This window comes from Aulonocara sp. 'chitande type north' Nkhata Bay, linkage group LG3, assembly GCF_057382095.1.
Source record: "Aulonocara sp. 'chitande type north' Nkhata Bay isolate Kocher_YH1m ecotype deep benthic linkage group LG3, A_spYH_male_GT1.1, whole genome shotgun sequence".
Taxonomy (NCBI): Eukaryota; Metazoa; Chordata; class Actinopteri; order Cichliformes; family Cichlidae; genus Aulonocara; species Aulonocara sp. 'chitande type north' Nkhata Bay.
Window position 1 is genome coordinate 48,027,581 of NC_141346.1, and position 23,291 is coordinate 48,050,871.

A 23,291-nucleotide genomic window follows, 5' to 3' on the forward strand; every position below is an offset into this window, starting at 1 on the left:
GGTCCAAAAACAGAAAATACCCAGTGGTAGGGTAAAAAAAATGCCTTATTGATGCTTGAGGAGACTGGTCAGACTACTGCAAGCTCATAGGAAGACAGCAGTAAGTCGATTGTTACAACTTAGGTTGCAACTATTAGGTTAGGCACCTTTAAGATGTGGTCAAATGGGAGATTCTCATCATGGATATCGAGCCAATAAATCTGCAGCAACGGTGGGATTCTGTACACCTACACTTCATGTAGGCACACCTAATGAAGTGAGTGTATGAGTGAAGCAAGGTAAAAGAAGACAATTAACATTATGAGTTCTTTACCTAATTAAGACAGGGCTACACAATGTGAGTGTGTAAAAAGATTTCAGAATACCCACACACATGTGCATCGGTGAGGTGTTTTTGGAACAATGCATCAATAGAAGTATTTGCAAAATGCCATCAGCTCAGTGAGGGCACTGACCATATCATTATGGATAATGTTTGTCATTTAGTGTTCGATCACAAGCATCCATAAAACTGCTATTCAAATATAATATAGATATGGGAGAAGGAATCGTGTTTACCTGGAACAGACATTTAAAAAAATGATTGCTCCTTTAAAGTGAACTCACTGAGAAAAAAATCTTGGAAATAATAAAAGAGCTTCACTGAACCCATACTAATGCTAGTGTGAGTTTTTGCTGTGTCTGTACCCCTTTGGTAAACACACACGTCATCACCTAAAGCTTCTCTCTCCTACAATCCAGAGTGGCAGTCTAATCGAATCTACAATTACCATAAAAGAAGACAATACACTATCAGTAGGTATGATGGGGGGGTCACTTGGATCTTATAGACCTTAACCTCACGTAGGTAATGTGAATGTGTCGAAGGGTCCACAGTATGCATTCAATAAAAATTCATTGCATCACATTCCTGAAAGCAAGAAGAGGAAAACAGGGATAGAAGCTGTTGCAGGGGTGGAATAAGGACAGTGTCAGATCAGAGGAAAGACGACTATTTGACTTTAAGTATTAAACTAATTGGATTTCCTTGATTCTTAGAAGTGTGTCTGTGACAGTTTGCTCCGAAAGCAAACATTAGTTTTCATGTCCTGGAAAGATCCCATGACCCCGCATACCCATGCTCCATAAAGGTATTACTCCAGCTAATCTGCTGTAATGCGCCAATCCCCAAGGGATGGGAGACAGACTTCAGTGCTCGGACCAGAGCACAATTGGTCTGCTGGGACCTCACGGGTCACACAAGGTAAGATCCATCTGGGTCACTGTGTCAAGCACATGAAGCTCTGATCGAATAAGCTTTTCCAATGGGATTGAGGACATTGAAAGAGGCAAAAGTCAGGCTAAAGCGCCAATTAAGTCTCATTACGGACCTGTGTGATGTGCTCAGGGCTCAGCTGGACACTTGATGGCAACAACAGGAACTGTCAGTTGGTGCCCACAAGACCAGGTGCGCTGACTTCAGCACAGGCGCCCTCCGAATGGTGGTTAAAGCGCTGCATGTTGCATACCAACAGCAGAAAAGCCCACCTGGCCTCAGGCACAAACCAGAGTTCATTTGGCTATCATTAAAGAGGACCAACAATGTGGCACGCTGATATAAGATTACCCGATCTATAATGGTAATCATTATGCCATTTATCAAAATTGGCCAGTTGAGTCAACATCTGGCTTCAATAGGGGGCTCTTGTCGGTGAGGGTCTTGGCACAGTCTTGTACCCTACATATTTTCCACTCTCTTTTATCAAGGCCTGCTGTCAGTGATTTGACGAAGCTAAATAGATGATGATTTGGCCCTATTATGTTTCGCAGGACTCAAGCAAACAGGATTTGTTGATTGCTTTTGTGTTTGTCCTTTTTTTTCCCGCCCTTTTCTCTTTCTACCCATATAGATCCAGGAGAGGTAACGGCGTCTTGTGGCTCTCCAACGTGTGTCTGACTGTGTACCGAAAAGAGGATGGAGAGGGGAAAAGCACAGAGAGTACTCTCACACAAACCTGTGAGTGCAGGGGCTGGACTGAACCGCTGGATTCAAGCCAAGGCCGGCACAAAGAACTCTGTCACATCCCCAAGTTTTATGGGAGGAATATAATCTTGTGTGCTGTTGGAATCAGGTAATGAATGAATCTGATCCTGTCGTCGTTTGGCATCAAAGTACGAGTGTAATGTACTTTATCTAGCAGGAAGTAATTAAGGCAAACTTTGCAGTGATTGATATTACTAGAGTTTGGCGCAGACACTGTTGACACTGCTTATGATTTCAATACAAAAGGGAAACTATAAAATAGATTGCAAACTGTCAGCGCTGCTCTCTCTGCAAATAAAACCCACAAGGGAGAGATTTCAGGAGTCAATGTTTTGCTTAAATGAATTGTTTTGTGGAAATATTGGACTGATACTCTTTCATATTTGTCTGCTGAATGTAAAGCTGCAGCCAGAAGAGATTGCCTTCTGGCTATACCTCTGAAGACCATGAATAAACACTGGACTACTGCTGAAGGGATTCAAGAGGTGGCTGTAGCTCTACAGGTTCTCAAAGCCTTATCAGAGTAGCTCACTACATGTAACAGGTTGAGTTTTTGGAGTGCTAAGTTAGCAGCTAATGCTATCTAGCTTCATTAGCAAGGCTCAGGCACAGACTGAATGAGCGTGTTACAAAAATACACATATTTGCTATTAGCGCTGATAAAATTATACTTGAATTTCATCACACAGTGCTTGAACAGGCACCAATGCCACAAGCATGGTTGAGAAGTCCAGTTCTGTGATTAAAATTAGCTGAGGTGACACCTAGCATGTATTGGTATCTAACTTAAACTTGCAGTGTGTAAAATCTCACCAGTAAATGTCAGTAGGTTGCAAACTGCCATCAACTGAGTCCTGCATTCTTGCCCCTCCTAATTCAAACGCATCAGGTGGTCGCTGTAGGACAAAAAAGTCTTGCCGCCGTTTGTCTGTGTTGTTTACCTCAACTGTCAATATGTGTCCACGTTTATTTACTCTGGAGAAGGCTGTAAAACTTTGTTGAAGGACTTAGATATCAGCTAATGAGTCACTTCTGACCAATGAACTGTTCTGTGTTTTTGCCACTGTTAGCCGGTATTAGCCTATGTGTTGGTGTTACTGAAACTGTCTTTTATGTGGATCTAAAATGGTTAGACTTAGACACAAGTAAACTCTCATATGAAGTGAGAAGGTAATGAAACTGAAACTTAATCAGAGGGAAAGTGGGATTTTTTAGGACACTCGAGCCTAACATTAGCTAGCATAATGCTATCTTAGGAACATCAGTTGTTTAGTCAGCTCATTGTCAGCTTTCTGGAGATGGGAGGGTTGCATTTTTAATCTGCTAACAATAATCCGGTTGTTCAGTCTGACGTCACTAGCCGTGTCTGGGTCTAAACTCCGCTGCAGGTCCATATATCCAACGATCACTATGGCATTACTGAGAGTTGGAAAAACAGTCTAAAGTCTTTCATCTTTAATAAAATGATCAGCGTTCTGCTCTACCAGGTGTAACAATTGAGTTTAACATCCAGGCATCCATGAAAATGGAATTTATGACATTTAACGGAGTTAGAAGTTAGCAGGAAGTTAGCTCGCTAGCTTCTATCTAAATATAGCATGTCCTGACTGCGGGGTTTTGGAAACAAATTAAAACGTACATCTCTGTTATCACTTCCAACATAAATGAAGACAGAAAACGAAACAGCAGTGACGTTTGTAGGGTTACTGAAGTTTGGCTAGCTGGTATATAATGATGTGCTACGTGACCGCTAGCGACACAGCTATGCTAGCATAATATGAACAAGCTAACTTTTTTTCCACTCGATAAAAGTTAACGTGAGTGTTCTCGGTGGTCAGGAACAAATGTAATCGCATGGCAGGGTGCTGTAAAAGGACCAAACTTCAGCCAGGAGAACAACTGAGATAATCCATCCACAATACGAGGTTAGTCATTCATATACTGCTGCATGGGCTGGGCTGTAGTTACATCCTAACGTTTTAAAAACTGAGCTTAAATAAATGATTAGTGGTAATAAAAGCCGAGGGAGGTCAGCAGTGATCACTGACTGTTTTAGGAGCTTTTTGAGATCAAATATAAGAAAATACAAAACATTAAACATGTTAACAACACAAAATCCATATTAAACGCAGACTACTTTAGACCCGGAAGTAGGATTCGTCGCGTCATCACTGAACAACCGGATAGAGCCCATCCCTATCTATTTTTGATAGATTAATGACAACATTTTGATAGCGCATCAATTTGTAAATTATACATGCTAATCAATGCATATTTGTGAATTTAACATATTTTTTTATTAAATAAGCTAAAAAAATGACTTGCTTTATCTTAAAAAACGAATACAGTGTAAATTTACAAGTTATACAAAGACCACTGAGTTTGCAGCTGCTATAAAAGGGAAAATACGCTATAAACAATTCTTTTTTTTTTTGCACCAGGCTGTAGACAGCTGCATTTGTTCTATAAAGCTGGGTATTTTAACTATCTGTTGTCTGTGAGAATTCACTCAGAGACGTGAATATCTATTTAAATATTTCCCCCCAAAACAGTTATTTTAACTAATTAACGACAGCAGGGCTTGGTTCGCTAAAAATATTAGAGACTTCTAGCGTTTTAGGAATTTCACAAAAGACAACCTCTTTCAGTGAACAACTTCAGCCTTCGTGAAGGGACCCTCAAGATCTCAGGCAACAGCCCGCGTTTGTTTGCAAAAATGTAGTTGAAGAGAGCTCTGGGAATAAAAGAGGGCTGTCTAAAAATGCACTAGTCCTAAATAGTGCTCTCGGCTCTGTGTATTCCCACACAAATTTGCATAAATTTCATAGTCTAAGTCATGGACTGTGGCTGGAGCGTGTTATTAGTCTATCTATAGGTGGTAGTACAGACCGATCACACTGAGCCTTGTTGTTATCTCACTGAAAGCACCCCGGTATTACACCCTGCGGATTGAGAGTGGGTTCTTAAGATCGTGGGATTTGTTCACATATTAAAGCATGTCTGTTTGGATGCGCGGAAAAGAAACAGGTGTTCAGTGTTTATGTGTGTGTGAGAGGGAGAAAGCGGGAGAGCGCCTGTGTGTCTTTGTGTTTTCCTTCTGATGTTTGTTCGAAAGCGCGCACGCACATGGGATGAGAACCCATCATTCATGTGTGCGTGTGTGCGTGCATTTGTGTTTGTGTGTGTTTGACTTGACAGAGGGGTGGGGGGTGCTTTATTGAAAAGTACTCCTCTCCTCCCCTGTTCAACATGCTGGATTAGCACCAGCAGTTTCCCATGGAGCCGTCCCTCCCAGCCCCCCTGCCCATTTGCATAAGGCGCAGACAGGCGGAGATGTGACAAACAAACCTGGCACACACAGTGCCGGCTGCCTCTCGTACGTGAACTCTTTTGCCTCTTTCTCGCCTTGACAAGAACAAAACACACAAGATAGCTCAAGCGAGCCCACCTGCATGTGTGCTCCTCGGGATAAAGATGTGTTTCCTGAGTCCAAACTCTGCTGCATAAATAAAATTAAAAGCAGTGCCAGACTGCAGTTTGAGGCCTGTATTCCTCCGGGTGATCATAGTGATTCACAAGTGCAGGAATGTGAGTGGCTCAAGGAGGTGAGAAGAGCTTTCGTTGCTCTGTCATTTGGACAAAATTCCCCCTGAATCAAAGTATCCTCCCCCTCGTTTTTCCCTCTTCCTCCAAGATGGTAATGTTCACCTTAAAACATCTTTACTGTACTGTAGCTACATAACACTGCACTCTGCACCGCTGTCTGGCCGCCAAGTTCCTATCAAGCCCCTGATTTATGGCGCTTGATGCATTCCTTGGCCCTGGCGAGCAGGCAGTTTAGCTGAAATATGAGACGAGATGCAAAGAACACACTCAAAGTGAATTTCATTCCAGCCTGCCTCCATACTGCAACGCTGCTGCAAGCCTTCACATTTTAGCAACCTGAGGGATTTTTTCCCCCGTTTCTCTTCTAAATATTTCGGCAATGTGGCCCGTCTGCCTCTTCAGCATGTTGCGTTGGGAAACAATAAAAGTGACCTGTATCCCAGATGTCATAAAGCTTACAAAACCCCCTTTTGTTGTTGGTTGCAGCGTGCAGCTTTCAGCCTCCCAAATTACACTGGCATTAAAAACTACAACCTTCCCCTGTCTACTTACATGCAGAAAATTGCATGCAGATGTATATAAGAACAGAGAGCAACACCTTTTAAGTCGTATTCTTTTTCTTCTTTTTGTTAAATGGCTTTTTTTTGCTTTCGCAGCAAAGAGCTGTAATCAATCAAAAAGGCTTTAAGGGGCACTTTGTCTTCATTTGGGTCTTAATGTAAAATTGCCGATAAACTCGAACGAGATAAGCAAAAGCAGACATTTGTGAACGGGGACGAGTCCGTATATGATGAGTTCACTGCCGCGCCTGCTTTGCTTCGTCTGCTCCCAAGTTACAACACTGCGATTACATGCTTTATTAAGTGCTGAAGTGCTCTCCCTGAGTAAAAGCAGATGTCACCGCAAGTTCTGTCACTGAGTCTGGATCGGGGTGCCTGTGGTCAGTGTCTCAGCCCGCCCGGAGCTCCCTGCGGTTTGCCATCAATTCAGCTCGCAAAATCATCGCCAAACAAAGTTGGTGAAAAAAGACAGAACAATAAAGGGCTTTTTAGAAAAAAAACAACAACAAAAAACCTCACTGTATGTTTCTATTTCTCCGAGCATAATACAATATCAATATACAGGATGTTAGGAATTAAACAACTGTTCAAACAAACGATATGAGGGGAAAGACAGATGTTCGCCCGCTGCACAATAATCTGGCCTGTTATGAAAAGCTTGCAAGTTAAGCGAATTTCTGCTGAACCAGGAACCGATTCGTGTTGCTTTAGAAGCGTGATGCGCACGTGCCGGCGGTGCCGCTGCAGACCCAGTTCAGCAAGAAAAACACGAGTTTTGCTGTTTGCCGTTGGCAGGGAGAGAGTACGGTAACCGTCCACGTTGCCCTTGCGTTGTCACGCACGCTCACGCTCGCTGAAGCGTCCTTGAACAGCACGCTGCATCCATATCAGCTTCTGCCACAAGCTGCTATTCGGTACACAGGGCTGACCTTTGACCTCTTTTTGAAGGAGAGCATATCGCTTCGCACACTCAGTTAGTAAACAGATAAATAAACCAAGAGAGAATAACAATAGCCCTCTTCTTACTTTATGAAAGCTCAGATAATTAGATTAGCTCGCTTTGCTTTGCCTAGAAGTCTCGTCCTGTGACTTACAGTGCTCAGCATAAATGAGTACACCCCCTTTAAAAAGTACAGATTTAATCAGCAGCTCAATGAACGAAAGAACAATTTCCAAAATCTTCACAAGGCTGAGTTTTATTGAAGACTTGTTTAACTCCATAACATGAAATTAAGGTTAATAATATAACTTAGATCACAAAATCTTCAGTTTTACTCAAATTGGTTGAAGCAAAAATGAATACACCCCACAACAAAAACTACTACATCTAGTATTTTGTATGACCACCATGATTTTCTAGGACAGCACCAAGTCTTCTAGGCATGGAATGAACAAGTTGGCGACATATTGCAACATCTATTTTTTTCCATCCTTCAAGAATAACCTCTTTTAGAGCCCGGATGGTGGATGGAGAGTGATGCTCAACTTATCGCTTCAGAATTCCTCACAGGTGTTCGATTCGGTTCAGATCAGGAGACATACTTAAATGAACCATTCAATCACCCTGTTCTTCTTCAGAAATGCAACAGTAGCTTTAGATGTGTGGATCTTTTTTTTGGAGTCCCAGTAGTCTTCATCTTTTTCAGCATGGGCCCTAGGAAATTCTAGGCATGCTTTTTTGTGCATGGGCTTTAGGAGAGGCTTCCTTCGTGTACAATACCCATGCATGCCATTCCTCTGCAGTTTGCGCTGTATGGTGTCACAGGAAACGGTCACTCCAGTTTGGCTTTATACTGCTTTAGCTAACTGCAGTGAACTTTCACTGCAGTTAGCTACACTTTCGGTCCGCTAGTAAAACGTAGTTCTATTAATCTGCGCTCGATTACTCTTGAACCGGAACCGGATGTAAGTCCCAAAAAAACTGAAATTTGGAACTGAAATTGAATTGTAGAACTGAAACTGGATGGTGACAAGTGAATCTGAAATTATTCGAGAGCTAAACTTTTAAAGGATAAAATACGGTTTCAAAGCAAATTAATTCATTTTCAAAATATAAAATTCAATGTCAATTTAGTGATGATCATTTTCAAACCAATAAATTGAATTTCAAATTAGGATAATTCATATTCAGTTTTTAAAAGCATTTATTCAAGTTACAATTCAGATTCAATCCGAGCAATTCAAATTTGAATTTAACTTATTCAAATTCAGTTTCTGATGGCACAGACTTCTGCCCATATTTCTTTTCCATGTGGAGCCATTGCTGACAGCATGAAATGGGAAGGGCTTTTCTTTGTTAAGTAATGCCCTTTTATAGTCACCTGTCAGCTGGACACCTCTTAAATGAATCATTAGACTCACCTGTGGTTGAATGCCTGTTAATTTGAATTTTGTAGTCTTAAGTGTGGCTTTTCTCCTAAGACTATAGTTGGGGTGTACTCATTTTTGCGACATGGGCTTGAATGTGCTCGAATGAATTTGTTAGGGAAATCACTTTTTTGTGTGTGCAAATTCACAAATCTTGTTTGCAAGATTGCAAACAAGATTTGATCATAGAAAATGTTGACTAAAGGGTTTTTGACAAATGTAGTGGGGTGTACTCATTTATGCTGAGCACTGTACCTCCTGTTTCTTTTCTTGCTAATGTTGAAGTGTCTGACTTTTCCTGCCCCCTTCAGTTGATCAGTTGATTGATTTTATTAATGATGTCTAGCCATTTATTCCAGCTACAAGAAGACTTTTGGCAGAAATTTTGATATTTCTCCCCCAGAATTGTTTTTTCCTTTTTTCCTTAAGTGTCTTTCTCTAACACTGCACTATTAAGCATAATATTACAGTACATTTTACTACGTTAGGCCTAGCAATAGGCCTAAATTTGCCATTTCAAAGGGACAGATCGCACTAAAATGATGTAGTTGTTTTAAAACACATAGGTTGTCATCCATCTCGATTGTCTCGATTGTGGGAGTTGTCCAGTTTTGGAGTGTTTTGGAGTGAAGGGCTCTTACTTTGTGCTAAAAAATGCATTTGAAAAACTCGGCAGTCTCTTTCTACAAACCACAAGTAGGTTACTTAAAAACGTCCGGCAGCCGTGCTGTGGAGAATTTAAAGTGGGAGCTATTATCTTTCTGCTGTCTGCATCTGTCAACCAAAAGAGTTGCGCAGCTAGTTAACATTACAGCTCAGCTGGTGTTTACAACCTGTCAAAACAGACTGTAAATAAAAGATAGATGCAGCCGCTGTATGGTTATTAAAATATTGTTCCTTTTTCTTTTGTTTTTTGTTTTCTTCTTCCGATGTCATCTCCGTGTTTTGAAAGTGGACCTAACAAGCAGAGCTGTTAATCAAACGGCAGAGCATACCGTGCTTTTTTTCTTCTTTTTTACTTTAATGGAAATCGTAATGAGCAAAATCAACATCATGTTGTATTCGGTATGATTTGAAACTGGCGACTGACGCTATTAACTCCTTATGAACGTGTGTACTGAGGGCATGCGTCAAAGGAGACAAATCTGTTCCCTGTAAGCATCTATACCAGTGTTTTCCAACCACTGTGTTGCGGCACATAGGTGTGCCGTGAGAAATGATCAAGTGTGCCGTGGAGGATTATCTGGTTCCACCCGATTAGTACTCTAAGCTACAAGCGTGATTAACGGGCAGAACAATTAAATTCTCTTCCACTAGAGGGCCGTACAACTACCTGCTCTAATTAAATGGTTTGCCAACTGCCAGTAGAACAGAAGAAGATGAAGAAGAAATTACATAATAGTCACGCTGTCAGACGACAGAGCGCGTAATAGCAATACATAAATATTTGAAAAGAAAAAAGTAGCCAGTTTCGACCCAGATGAAGGCCCTAGCATGAATAGTGGTCAGAAGAAAGAAAACAAAAGTATACTGGGGACAAACCGAACCAATTCCCTGTGCCTGGTGCGCTGGGAAAAATGATCAACATGCTTTTTGTGACATTTTGGTTTGGTGGTGTGCCGTGTGATTTGTCTAATGTGAAATATGTGCCATGGCTCCAAAAGGAGAAACACTGATCTATACAACCAGAGGAGTGGCCTCCTGCTGGACAAAAAAAAAAATGCAGTCATTTTTATACAGGTTTCACTTTCTATGGAAGCCCATTTCTGCCACTAAAACAAAACAAAACAAAAAAAACTATCCATCAAATTTTGAGTTATCTTTCTCAAAATTTTAACTTATTAATTTGACAATAATAACTCAAAATTTTGAGTTACCATTGCTAGTCAGTAAACTACGTGAATGACGTTATTTTCTTGTTACCCGGAAGGATATGGATCTCAAAACCGGATCATGAGCTACCAATGTATAGCAACAAATTGGCTCTTTCGCAAGTACGTTTACTGATACCATCGTTCCCTCGAAGCTGGACAGGAAACTGCAGGATCTAGGACTGAGCAGCTCCCTCTGCAGCTGGATCCTTAGCTTCCTGTCTGACAGACGCCAAGTGGTCAGACTGGGCAGCATCACCTCATCCCCCGTCACACTGAACACTGGTGCTCCACAGGGGTGTGTACTGAGCCCTCTCCTGTACTCACTCTACACCTACGACTGCACAGCCACTAACAACTCCAACATCATTGTGAAGTTTGCGGACGACACTACAGTGGTGGGTCTTATCACCAACAGTGATGAGACAGCTTACAGGGAGGAGGTCAGCGCCCTGACCCACTGGTGTCAAGACAACCATCTCACCCTCAACGTCGCAAAGACAAAGGAGTTGATAGTGGATTTCCGGAGGTGCAGAGAAGTACACACCCCCATCACCATCAGCGGCGCTGCTGTGGAGAGAGTGAGCAGCTTCCGGTTCCTTGGCGTACACCTGGCTGAGGATCTTACGTGGTCAGTACACATAAACAAAACAGTGAAGAAGGCGCAGCAGCGCCTCTTCTTTCTCAGGAGACTGAAAAGATTCGGCATGAGCCCCCGCATCCTCAGGACCTTCTATCACTGTGCCATTGAGAGCATCCTCACTGGATGCATCACCACCTGGTATGGCAACAGCACCGCCTACAACTGCAAAGCTCTCCAGCGAGTAGTGCGGTGCTCTGAACGGCTAATTGGAGGTGAGCTTCCCTCCCTCCAAGACATCTACAGGAAGCGGTGCCTGAGGAAAGCGGGGAGGATCATCAAGGACTCCAGTCACCCCAGCCATAAACTGTTCAGACTACTTCCATCAGGAAGGAGGTTCTGCAGCATCCGGTCCCGTACCAGCAGACTGAGAGACAGCTTTTTCCATCAGGCCATCAGACTGCTGAACACTTCATAGACACCTCAGCTTCACTACTGGAACTTCAACATTATGCACTCCATACTGTACAGTAATGCCACTGTTTTGCACATGTCTCACTCTGTATATTTTATTTTATTTATTTTATATATTTTATTTATTGTTTACTCTATTTAATTTGTAAAATATGTGTACACACACACACACACACACACACACACACACACGTAGAAAAATATTTAGTACCGTATTTTCACGACCATAAGGCGCACTGTGCTAAAAGGCGCAGTCTCAGTTATGTGTGCCCTTACTGTATTTAACACACACATAAGGCGCACTGGACCATAGGGCGCATACAAGTACCGTATGCGTATTTAAAAATAAAGCGGGAGCAAACCTGAATTCGGTACCTTACTCACATTTCTATTGCCGGTAATCGTCATCATCAACAACACACAAGCATACAAGTGTGCATATTTAAAAATAAAGCAGGAGCAAAACAAAGTTTGGTACTCACATTTTTATCATCAATCAAACCCATTGAAGTCCTCATCCTCTGTGTCTGAATTGAACAGCTGCGCTAAATCTCCATCAAACATGCCAGGTTCACTGTCTTCACTGTCAGAGTCACTTTCCGTGCCGTGCGGCTCCTCGGAAACGATGCCGGCTTTTGCGAAAGCTCGAACAACAGTGCCAGCAGACATGTTAGCCCAAGCATCTACAATCCATTGGCAAATTGTGGCGTAACTCGCCCGGCGCTGCCTTCCACTCTTAGTGAAACTGCGTGGAAAAAACCACCTGGTCTCCTTACATACACCTCCCTCAGCCAGTCTTTCATCATTTCCTCATCCATCCAGCCCTTTTCATTTGCCTTAATGATGATTCCTGCTGGAAACTTCTCTTTAGGCAAAGTCTTTCGCTTAAAAATCACCATAGGCGGCAGTTTCTGTCCATTAGCATGGCAGCCAAGCACAACAGTAAAAGAAGACTTTTCATACCCCGTTGTGCGTATCGCTAGCGTGCTGGTCCCCTTCTTCTCCACAGTGTGACTCACCGGGATGTCAAAAGTGAGCGGGACCTCGTCCATGTTTGTGATGTGGCTGGGCTGGATGTTTTTGTCGCCGATGTGTTTGCTGCAGTAGGAGCGGAAGATTGCCAGCTTTTCCTTATAATCCGCTGGAAGTTGCTGCGCTACCGTAGTCCTGGTCCGGATGGAAAAATGGCACCGTTTCATAAAACGAAAGCACCAAGACGGACCTCCTTGGAAATGTTCAATGTTCATCTCTTCAGCTAGTGAAACTGCTTTTAGCCGAATGGTGACCGTCGAAACGCTTCTTCCACTCGCTCTTTGCTCGATGATCCACCGCTCGAGTCTTTCCTCCAACTCGGGCCACCTCGCCTTATGTCCGCGGAAACTCAGCTGCGTTTTCTTGACCTGCCGGAGCTTGTTTTCCAGCTTCCTCCATTTGCGAACCATCGATTCGTTAATCTTAAATTCTCTCGCCGCTGCTCGATTTCCATGTTCCTCCGCGTAGCTGATGGCCTTCAGTTTAAACTGTGCTTCGTAAGCGTGTCTCTTTGCCATTTTCAGGGTTGTTAAAACAACGATGTCCTGCATAATGCACATACCTGTTCTTTTATACAGGTATGTGCGATTGTCCCGGTATATACGATCAACGCCCACACTTCACCCTTTAACGTTCTCATGGTGTTCTCTACTACGTCCTCCTTACAACACATAGGGCGCACCGCGCTATAGGGCGCGCCGCACTTTTTGAAGAAAATCTAAGACTTTTAAGTGCGCCTTATGGTCGTGAAAATACGGTATACACATCCAGAAATGCATATACTATTATATATTGTACATATATTTATTAGTTTCAGATGTAGCCATTCTTGTATATTGCTTGTTTACATTATTGTATTTGCACAACTCTGTTGCTTGTGAAGCTCGCACACAAGAATTTCACTCACATGTGCTGTACCAATGTACCTGCACATGTGATGTGACAATAAAAGTGATTTGATTTGATTTGATTTGATAGTAACGCCATGTGATTCAGCTAATAACACAAGGATTTCATCATTTGTGAAGCCACGTTGAAAATACTCAGCAATTTACGCATTCATGACTGGCTGTAATACCGGTAGCTTAGCTGTAGCATTTGTGGCTGAGGGCCTCAGCTTACGGGTAACAAGGAAATGACGTCATTCACGTAGATTACTTATTGGCAGTGCTAACTCGAAATTTCGAGTTACTTTTCTCAACATTTTTAGTTATTTTTGTCAAAATATGACTTAATAAAAATAATAATAATTTTGAGAAAGATAACTCAAAATGTCAAGTTATTTCTTTTTGTTTTATAGTGGCAGAAACGGGCTTCCATACTTTTCGGATCTGGATACTGCTTCACCTTTTATATCATGTCTGTTTTGGTGAGACAGTTATGGTGGGTGTATTTTGGTGGAAAATATTTTTTTTGAGTAACCAGGTACTGATTTCTGTAAAAAGTCATTGCTGATGAGTTTTTTCAGAATTATTCTTTTAGAGTAAGGCCCATTTATTTTTATTTTTTATCTTTGATAGAAGGCAAACATGTCTACATGTCTATCTCAGGAACCAGGCCAATCAGACCAAAGCACTCTAAACAACTGCTATCTTATGTCACATCCCACCAATAATACAGCACAATGCTTTTTCCGAGGAATGAACACATCGTATGTTGTCAGGTGTTTTCATTCCTGAGAACAAAGTCACTAATAACTATTTATGCAAAAACCAAATGATTATTTTCTTCTTCCCATATGTGTTACCCAACACTCACAGGGAACAATGTTAAGGCTTTACCTACCATAGTATTAATTAATCATTGCACATCTGTAAGCGTGTATGCCCATTTCTGTGCCTGTTAGTTTGTTGACTTGTGTGTGTGTGTGTGCTACAATGGTGCTTTGGCACTTTGGCACCTGCGCTACATTATAAACCTAAAGGCTTGGATAATAAGCTGCAGGTGCACTCCTGGCAACCAGGGAGGAGATGATGGGGTTGTGGATGGTGGTAGGGGGGTGGGTGGCACTGCTGGAGTGTTTGTGTGAGTGTGTGCTGGAGGGGGTGGGGGGGAAGCTGGGTCACCTGCTGTTGTTGGTTGGCGCACAACATTAGCAAATATATGACGTCAACTTGGCTCCTATACCTCGTGTACATCGCACGCTTACTGGACTTTTTTTTTTTAAACTTCTTCCAGGAAACTGGCTTCAAAGTGCTCAGGAAAGAGAAGCGTCCGTTTCGTCCATCCATCCCTCCTCGTTCATGCCACTGTCAATAATTATTGATGTTAATTACCGTGATGATTAGGGTAATTTCTTTATGGCTTTGTTGGCAGGTATGCAAAGCAAAAACGGGCCTGATGGAGCGGACTGCAGAAGGGGCTTCTCGCATTGATGGCACAGAGTCGACGTGACAGCCAATAAGGAGGCAATCTACTTCATGAAAATCTAATTATGTGATGAATGGTGCAATGTATAGACTGTGGCACGGTAATATTGTACTCCCACCTGTGAACGTGCTAGCTGGAAAAACTGTTTATGTTGTGGGCTGGCTACTTTTTAAAAAAAAACCACTGCTAATACCTTAAAAATGGTGTCCACAAACTTCTGCCTCACGAACACGAAATCTGTGGATTCAAATGTAAAAATGTTTCAGGCGTAACAAAATAGTTTTGTGTTACTATAGCTTCAGAGTCTCTCACCTGCTTAACATTTACTGTGCTTTCTGCTCAAGCCGGGTTATATTCTATGTTAATGGTTTCCAGACTTGCACAGTCAGAAATAGGGGTACGGAAGGAGTACATTACTGTGCCCCAAGGTACAAAAATGACATTAATACAGTCTAAGGACAAATATTGGACCTCGGGGGAACTATCTGTACCTTTTTTAGCATCTGAAAGGTACATACATGTTCCTTAATTGTGAAAAGTACTTATTTGTACCCATTCTTTCAAAAGATAAAGTACAGGTTGATTAAGCTCTTTTTGATTAGAGGTTTTTTTTTTAAATTCTTTTTGACAGTAATTTATTTGCAACTGTATTGATTTAAGCATATATTTTAGTGTTTTTATTTTATTTTTTATTATTTTCATTGCTGTTGTTGTTTTTGTATTCCCTGAACCCCCCTTATTTTTAAGCTGCTTTAAGAACAACGAATTTATTTGAAAGAAAAAAAAGTAAAAATGCATTTAAACATTTTTTTAAGAGAGCGTTTTTTTTTTTAAGTATAAGTATTTGGATGAATTGCAAAAAAGCACCCTCGGAGTGCGAGTTGAGCCCATCCTCACAACATCAAACAAAAAGTAGAAGAAGAAACTCAACGAATAGCTGGTGGATTCTAGAACTTTCTTTAAATGCAGCAGGTGCCATTTTGTTTTATCAACGGACGGAGATGGATTACGAACTTGCAAGTCCTGGTGTTCTCTGTTCACTTTCAACCGAGGAACTCTTAACAAAAATACAAGAGTGGGGCTTAGATGTCACCGAAGCTGAAGCTCAGCGTTTCAGAGGTAAGTTTTATTTAAAGAAAAATGTAGCGTAATTACTAATTATTGGTTTAGCCTAGCTTAACGTATATTAGCAATTTAGCTAGTTTCGGCACTCTCTTAGCTCAAATTATGTCTTTTTACAAACGTTTTTACAAACGTTTCATGTGTAAAGTTGAGGTCACAGTTCTGAAAAATGAAAAATGTGTACACATAGTATTTGTATAAGTTTGAACTTATATATGTGGTTCGGCCACAGTCTATGGGTTCGGTAACCCCTGCGCAGCGGAACGGCGCGAAATTTGATTCCCTGGTAGCTGAATGCAGTTTACCGTTAGTGTATTAATGGTTTAATAAAATCACGTTTTTACATCCACTCCAAGGCCATTAACACACATGGGCGGCGTTTAAAGGAAATATCTTGACGCCGCACTTGTTTAAAATATAACAAGGGTGTCGCAGCTGGGGTTTGATAGTCCCGTTTTCAGCAATGTGGGAACTTTTTCAGCATGTAATCTGAGCTTGTAATACGGTCCTGCGGGTGTTATCGCTATAAGTAATCGGTCTGAAAGAACAGACGGCAGAAACTGTCGGAAATCTGGAGAAAGGAGTCACCTTAGTAGTGAATATTAACAAATTACAGCATTCTAGTCTTTTTTTTTTTTTCTTCCAAACTTGAAAGGGCACAAAAGCATGCTCAGACTCTGCTCTCCTGTGTCCAGTAGTCCCAAACAAACATCTAAATTTAAAAATGAAAACTTTGCATATCAAGAGGATTCACTCTAAAAATTTGGTTTATTTAATTTACTGATTTTTTTAATGAATATTTCTTTGAACTGAAAGAAGTTGTACAAAAGGTTTTAATGTGTGTGATATACGGTTTTTACCCATGTAAAAATGTGGTGTTAAATATTCTTACATGGAATTTAGAGTTTGTACTACCATTTATCTTGCAGACAATGAGGTTGATGGTGACACAGTTGACTGCGGTCTTACTGAGACTATGGTTGCATACCTTTTCCAAGGATCCTTCAAAAAGCAGGTTAAATTCAACCAATTTGTGTCAAGGATGAAGGAATCTTCAGTGACGCTGACTCTACAGACTGTCTCTCCAGAAGACTGGCAACCATCTACTTCGTCAACTTCAATAAGGTATTTTCTTATTTATAATGAAGTTAGTATGTCTGAAACATACATGTTGGCCATTATGCACTTTTAGGATTTAGTTAATATGATCATTTTTCCTACCATATGTATTGTTACTGTAGTGTTTTATACTTCAATTCATGCAATAAAAACAAACATTTAACTGTTTTCACAGCAATGAAAATACTTTGAGACTGCCAGCCTCTTTTGAAATTCCAAGATTTCCCAAAAATCTGCAACTAAAACTGGACAACAAAGAACCGTGCCATAAAAATCCAAGGGACAGACACACAATAATCAGAGTTCTATATGAAGCTGTGGCACAGTATACTATGTAAGTTAATCAGGGTAATGTTAGCTTGTTGCTTTAGAAAAAGCTGAATCTGTCATATTGAAAATAAACGCTACATTACTAAGAAACAATAACTGACACTTGATAAAGTTTGTTTGTCAGCAGTTGCTCTAACACTTATGTTTCTTCTGATATTACAGGTATCCCACAAATTCTGAATATGTGCAAGCTGTGAAGACGCTGGTAATGAAGTATCCTTTCCTCAAGGATCGTGAGGGAAATGGTTATGTAAGTTAAATTTAAAATTTGCATAAGGTTCCTTCAAGATTACAAAGTAAAAGTGAAGCTTTTTTCAATCTTGTTTTGTTAGTAAGACAATCTGTAGCCTCTCAGTAGGTTTGTATGAAGTATGTTTACTGATTCTTTGTTGGGTGTATTTTGTGTAGATTGTTTTTACAGTAACTTATGTTTCTGTTCAACAAGCACACATGGCATATGTCTTTGAGACGTAAATTCAAATCAGAGCGGGCACCACTAGTCGACAGTGAGGCAGTGAGGCGTTGTAAGGAGAAGTTTGGTTCTACGAGGAGAGGGCAGCCTAATAAATGTCAACGAACAAGTCAGAGAAATGTTTGTCAGGTTGGTGTGAGGGACATCTTGAGCTATAAAATGTTCTTGCCTCTGTTATTACATCTAAAACTAAGGATTAGGGATGCAACTGTACCCCTTTTTTCAAACCAAAACTATACCAATACTTGGATTAGAGCACTTGCTAATACAAAGTACCAGTGCTAATACTTCTACCTCACAAAATATTATTAATTAGAAGGCGCTAAAAGAGGGTGAACTAGATTTAAAAAAAACCAACATTTTAAATATGACTCCAAAACTAAAATTTCAAGTTAACAATTAAGATTTTATGTGAAATTATTTCAGAGTTTCCATATTTTAAATATTGGTTCATGGTATCGGTTAACTTTAAACGATACGAGTTCTTTGTGATGCACAGATCGTGTCAGCTCTAATTGTATATTTAGTCTTATGTTGGGTTTCTAATCTGTTTTGACTTTCTCTTCTCACTCTTGCTTTCTTTCAAGGGACCATGCGTCCAAGGAGAGGATTTATTATCCATCGACGCCCACTTAAAGGTCTTACAGTGCCAATATCAGAAGATGCAACCAGATACCATGGTGGTTCATAACCGTATGCAGCAAACGTTTGCTTGGCGGCAAAAAGAAATTGCAGATGGTATGCCTGTGGAGGATGTGTTGAAGAAGTACCCCTTCTTAGGGATGCCTACTGGTGTAAGTCAGAAAGCTGAACTGAACTTGGAAATAGCTGTCACATTTAACATGTTTATAGTAGTAAATTTTATTTGCCCTTGACCTTGCTTTCTTCATCTGTCCCTCTTTCCTTTTTTTGTATGTTCATGTAACTTCTTACAGTATTGTTGTTAAATTCTATAAAAAAATAATTATGCAGCACCATACATAATTAATATCAACTTTAGATTATTTCATTTTCATACACTGTTATTTTGTACTGAAAATTAATTTTTTACTTGTAGCTGTGCAACGAACTCGGGTGGATCCAACCAACAACGGGTAATGTAAGCCAGCGATTTCGTGAAGGGCTCTCATGTGTTGCAGCAAAGGTGATTGACGTTACACGAGGGAAAACCCCACTCTACCAGCTCTACCTTGATGCAAGAGAGGAGGCTCTCACTGATGACCTACCAGGTATTTGCTTTCAAGGCTTCCATTTTATATAATTTTTATAGGTAACTGGAAATGCCAGATAAAATGCATGGGTGATCTTGTGTTGTTTTGGGGTTTTTTTGGCAGATCTTGACACAAGGGCTGCACTTTTATTCCTGCCATACGTCTTCAAGGAGAAACTGGATCTCTTTGTCATACTTGGAGAGGTGTGTGTATTAAAATATTTAGTCTATATAAAAGGAAAACAAATGTATCTTTTGTTAAGAGACTAAGATATTGCTTTCCTCTACCTTCTCTTTTGACTTCAAAGGTTCATCCGAAAACCCCCTATCCAACTGTGCAGCTACTTCATGAAGACTGGAAACCAGTGTTCTCCAGAAGCGCTCCAAACATTGTGAAGTTGGATGGCAGTGAAGTGTGCAGAAGCTCGTGTATTTTTGAAGGAATCATCTCTTCTTTCTGCTTGTATTTCGTCTTCAACCTTGCTTATCCAAAACATCTGAAGAACACCCTGATTTTTCTCCAAAAGTACATTGTGAAAATAGATGAGGGTGAGGACCGGCCTCTGCCAATCACAGTCACCAGACAAATAAATCTTCTGTATTGACCACCATGCCTCAGCCATATCAGTGCTCCAAATGTGGCAGAAGAACCTTTAGTTTGACAAAGCTTATTCAGCACATAGGACTTATTCATTCCCATGATGCCAATTTTGATATAACCTGTGGACTCAGTGACTGCTGTTCTTCCTTCAAAAAATATGAATCTTTCAGACGACATGTGTATAGGAAACACAGAGAACAGGTGTTGTGTCCCCATAAAGACTTAGATGAAAATGAGCAGGAGGTAGTCAGTCCACACCCAAATGAATTTGCAAATGACATGACTGAAAATATTGAAACCCCTCCATCCTGGGATGAATTTTTGATAAATTTCAGAGACAATCTTTTCAAGTTCATTCTTAAGTGCAGAGAGAAAAATTCTTTACCAGTCTCTGTTCAGGAAGAAATTGTGGAAGATGTAAATTTTCTGATGTGTTTTTTCAAGGAGAACTACGATGCTTTTATAGCATATCATTTAGAGAAAATGGGTCTTGATGTGTCTTTGTGTCCAGAGCTTAAAAATGTCCTGCATTCAAATGAATTTTTTGAGAAGGCTTCAACAGCTATTCGATCTCCTTATTTGGTCAAAGAACATTGCAAATCAAAGCTCAACATGACAGAGCCTGTTCATTGCAAATTAAGAGACTCTGTGGGTCATACAGTTGGCTCGTATTCATATGTGCCTGTTGATAAGGTGCTAAAAAATTATCTTTCTCATGAAGACATACAAGATCACATTTTTTCAAGTGGCAATTTGGAAACTGATGAATTTCTAACAGATTACTCTGATGGAGAAATCTTCAGACATCATCAATTCTTCAAGGATAACCCAAATGCACTGCGACTCCATTTTTATGAGGATGAATTTGAAGTACTTAATCCTCTAGGATCTAAACGATCCAAACACAAACTTAGTGCATTTTATTACACTGTAGGCAATTTGGACAAAAGGTACACTTCTCAGCAGAGGCACATTCATCTAGCGTTATTGGTACGCTATTCTTTCGTTAAGCGGTGTGGTTGGCATGTTATCCTTAAACCTTTGCTTGATGATTTGGAAAAACTTTCCACTGATGGCTTTACTTTTACCATTGATAAAACTGAACACACTATTCATGCTGCTCTTGCAACTTTATCTTGTGATAATTTATCAGCTCACATGATTGGTGGTTTTTCTATGTCATTTAACACTGGTAGAATTTGTCGGTATTGCATGGCTTCTTATGAAGATATGAAACAATCCTTTGAGGAAGAAAGCTTTGTTTTAAGAACATCAGAGGTTCACCAGTATCATCTTGCACGAATCCAAGAATTTCCGGATGATAAAACAATATATGGTGTAAATAGTTCATGTCCTTTTGACAGACTGAGTTATTTCAGTGTTACGCAAGCTTTACCACCTGATGTAATGCATGATCTGCTGGAAGGTGTAGTTCCTCTAGTTATGAAACTAGTGATTTGTAAAGCCCACACTGAGAAGCATATTACAATTAGAGAGATCAATGAAGAATTGCAAAAAATGCCCATCGGTCAGAATGACAAAACAAACAAACCAGTACAGTTATCAGAGAGACTTCAGAGTGTTGGTATTGTTGGATCAGCATCTCAAAAGTGGTGCCTGTTCAGATTGCTGCCATTTCTGATGGCAGACCGTGTGCCACCTAATTGTAAATATTGGCATGTTTTTCTTCTATGTCGTGAAATAACAGAGATTGTAATGGCTAAAAAAGTGCGAAAAGAGAATATTTTATTGTTGAAGTTGCTTGTCCATGAGTTTCTCACAAAACTGAAAAGTGTATTTGGGGATGTAATTACACCAAAGTGTCATTATTTAATCCACTATGCAAGACTGATTGAAATGTTCGGCCCTCTACGTTTGTTATGGTGTATGAGATTTGAAAGTAAGCACCAGTATTTCAAAACGTTGTCCCGCAATTGTAGAAATTTTATGAACATTGCTACAACTTTGAGCAACAGACATCAGTTCAGACAGTGCTGGGAGTTTTCTAACAAAAGTTTACTTGGTGAATTTGAAAATGTTTTTGGAAAAAGTGTGACTACACCATTTTTGTCATTACCACTGGAACTGCAACAAGCACTGACAGTCTATTGTGGCTTTTCTGAAGTTGATAGTGCTAAGAAAGCTTTCCAGCGTGTGTCAGAAGTAATTGTGAACAGTGTCAAATACTGTGTAAGAGATGTGTTTGTCATTGATGTACTGCATTCAGAGAAGATTCCTCTGTTCTGGCAAATTAAGTACATATTTAATATTGACACAATGTGGGTCTTTTGTGGAAAAATTCTCATTCCTCTGTTATATGACAACCATTTTCATTCATACAGTGTTAGAGTTGATAGTGAATGGACGTTGCTAAAACCTGGACAGGAAATTGATGTTGCAGCTTATGACACATACTCTGTTGATAACAGTTTGTATGTAACAGTTAAGCAATGTATTTAAGAAGGTAATAAATGTGACAAGTATTTTTGACTTTGTATCTTCAATTTTTCAAATCCTGAGAGGAAAAATATAGGAAATCTGTGTGTAGATACTGAACCTTTAGAAAGACATTTTTGTACTCCTTTTAAGGGTTCTTTTTTGTACTTTATACTAAGGGTACAACTTTGCCCTTTAAAGTACAGGTTTGACGTGTAAAAGGTACAAATTACAAGGGTACAAATCAGTACCCACAGTTTAGGGTACAGAACGGTACCTTAGAGGGTACCACCCCAGTGACAAGCCATTGTACCCCTATAGGTACATTTCTGTACTTTAATTTCTGAGTGTGTGGTCTTGGCTGAAGCACATTGTTGTGACTCAGCCAGATCTCTCAAAACTGTGACTGACTTAGAAATGTTTGTATACTTTAGTCGAGAGTGAATATAGATGTTCTTGGTTTTCATACGATCTGAACACCACCAGGGTCAGGTAGATCCACAAAACGGGCCTGAACTTTTTAAGGCTTTAAAACTTTCCCAGAGTGTCGCGTGTAAAATGGCCCTGACAGCCTTCAGCTGTGTATTCTTGTCATAAATTGTATTAGCTCTGAAGCTGTTTGCAGCTTTACATTAATAAGGACCGTCAGCCCACGTGAAACGTGCTGTCTCGTTATGAAACATATCAAAATGACAAATTTGAAATCCTTGGTTTAGAAGAAAGGTAGTGAGGCAGCGTGCAACATATGGCGCCGCGCGTCCAAACCTGGCAACAGGCAATGGATTAACAATGAAGATTTGCTCTAAATGAAACAAAAACCTCTCTCTCTCTCAAAAAAAGGCCCGTCATTAAAAGGGCTGCAAGAGCAACCTTCACTTTCATGTGCCCAGGGGACTATATGAGACAAGAGAGGGAGTCCTTTTTTGATTCTTCAGCTGCATTTGGAGAAAGACTGGAAATGCATTGAACTCTTGGATCTTGTCATCCGTGCTTTCCCATATGGCATATGGATCTGGGCGCAGATCGAAGGATGAGACACACACAAAAAAAGAAAAAGAGTCCCATATGTGTGTCTTTTTCTCTTCATTAGCTCCCAGCTAAACAGAAGTACTTCCTCA

The 23,291-nt window shown here is 40.4% G+C and overlaps 1 protein-coding gene across 1 annotated transcript; it reads left to right on the forward strand.

Annotated features, from left to right (window-relative positions):
- Positions 1-1,537: 1,537 nt before the first annotated feature.
- On the forward strand, positions 1,538-22,238 carry LOC147335933 (sterile alpha motif domain-containing protein 3-like). Its single transcript, XM_086284075.1, has 11 exons — positions 1,538-1,619; positions 1,890-2,111; positions 14,830-16,002; positions 16,935-17,130; positions 17,300-17,458; positions 17,617-17,704; positions 17,900-18,055; positions 18,514-18,720; positions 18,984-19,155; positions 19,261-19,340; positions 19,445-22,238. Exons 3-11 carry the CDS (start codon positions 15,732-15,734, stop codon positions 19,739-19,741), a joined length of 1,626 nt encoding a protein of 541 aa, XP_086140201.1. The 5' UTR covers positions 1,538-1,619; positions 1,890-2,111; positions 14,830-15,731; the 3' UTR covers positions 19,742-22,238.
- Positions 22,239-23,291: the final 1,053 nt, after the last annotated feature.

What these genes read in the sequence shown, in the direction of transcription:
- LOC147335933 (XM_086284075.1), top strand. Translation starts at nt 15,732, where the DNA reads ATGAATTGCAAAAAAGCACCCTCGGAGTGCGAGTTGAGCCCATCCTCA. An exon ending in ACTTCGTCAACTTCAATAAG is followed by an intron (nt 17,131 to 17,299) that starts GTATTTTCTTAT and finishes CTGTTTTCACAG; the next exon opens with CAATGAAAATACTTTGAGAC. An exon ending in ATCGTGAGGGAAATGGTTAT is followed by an intron (nt 17,705 to 17,899) that starts GTAAGTTAAATT and finishes CTGTTCAACAAG; the next exon opens with CACACATGGCATATGTCTTT.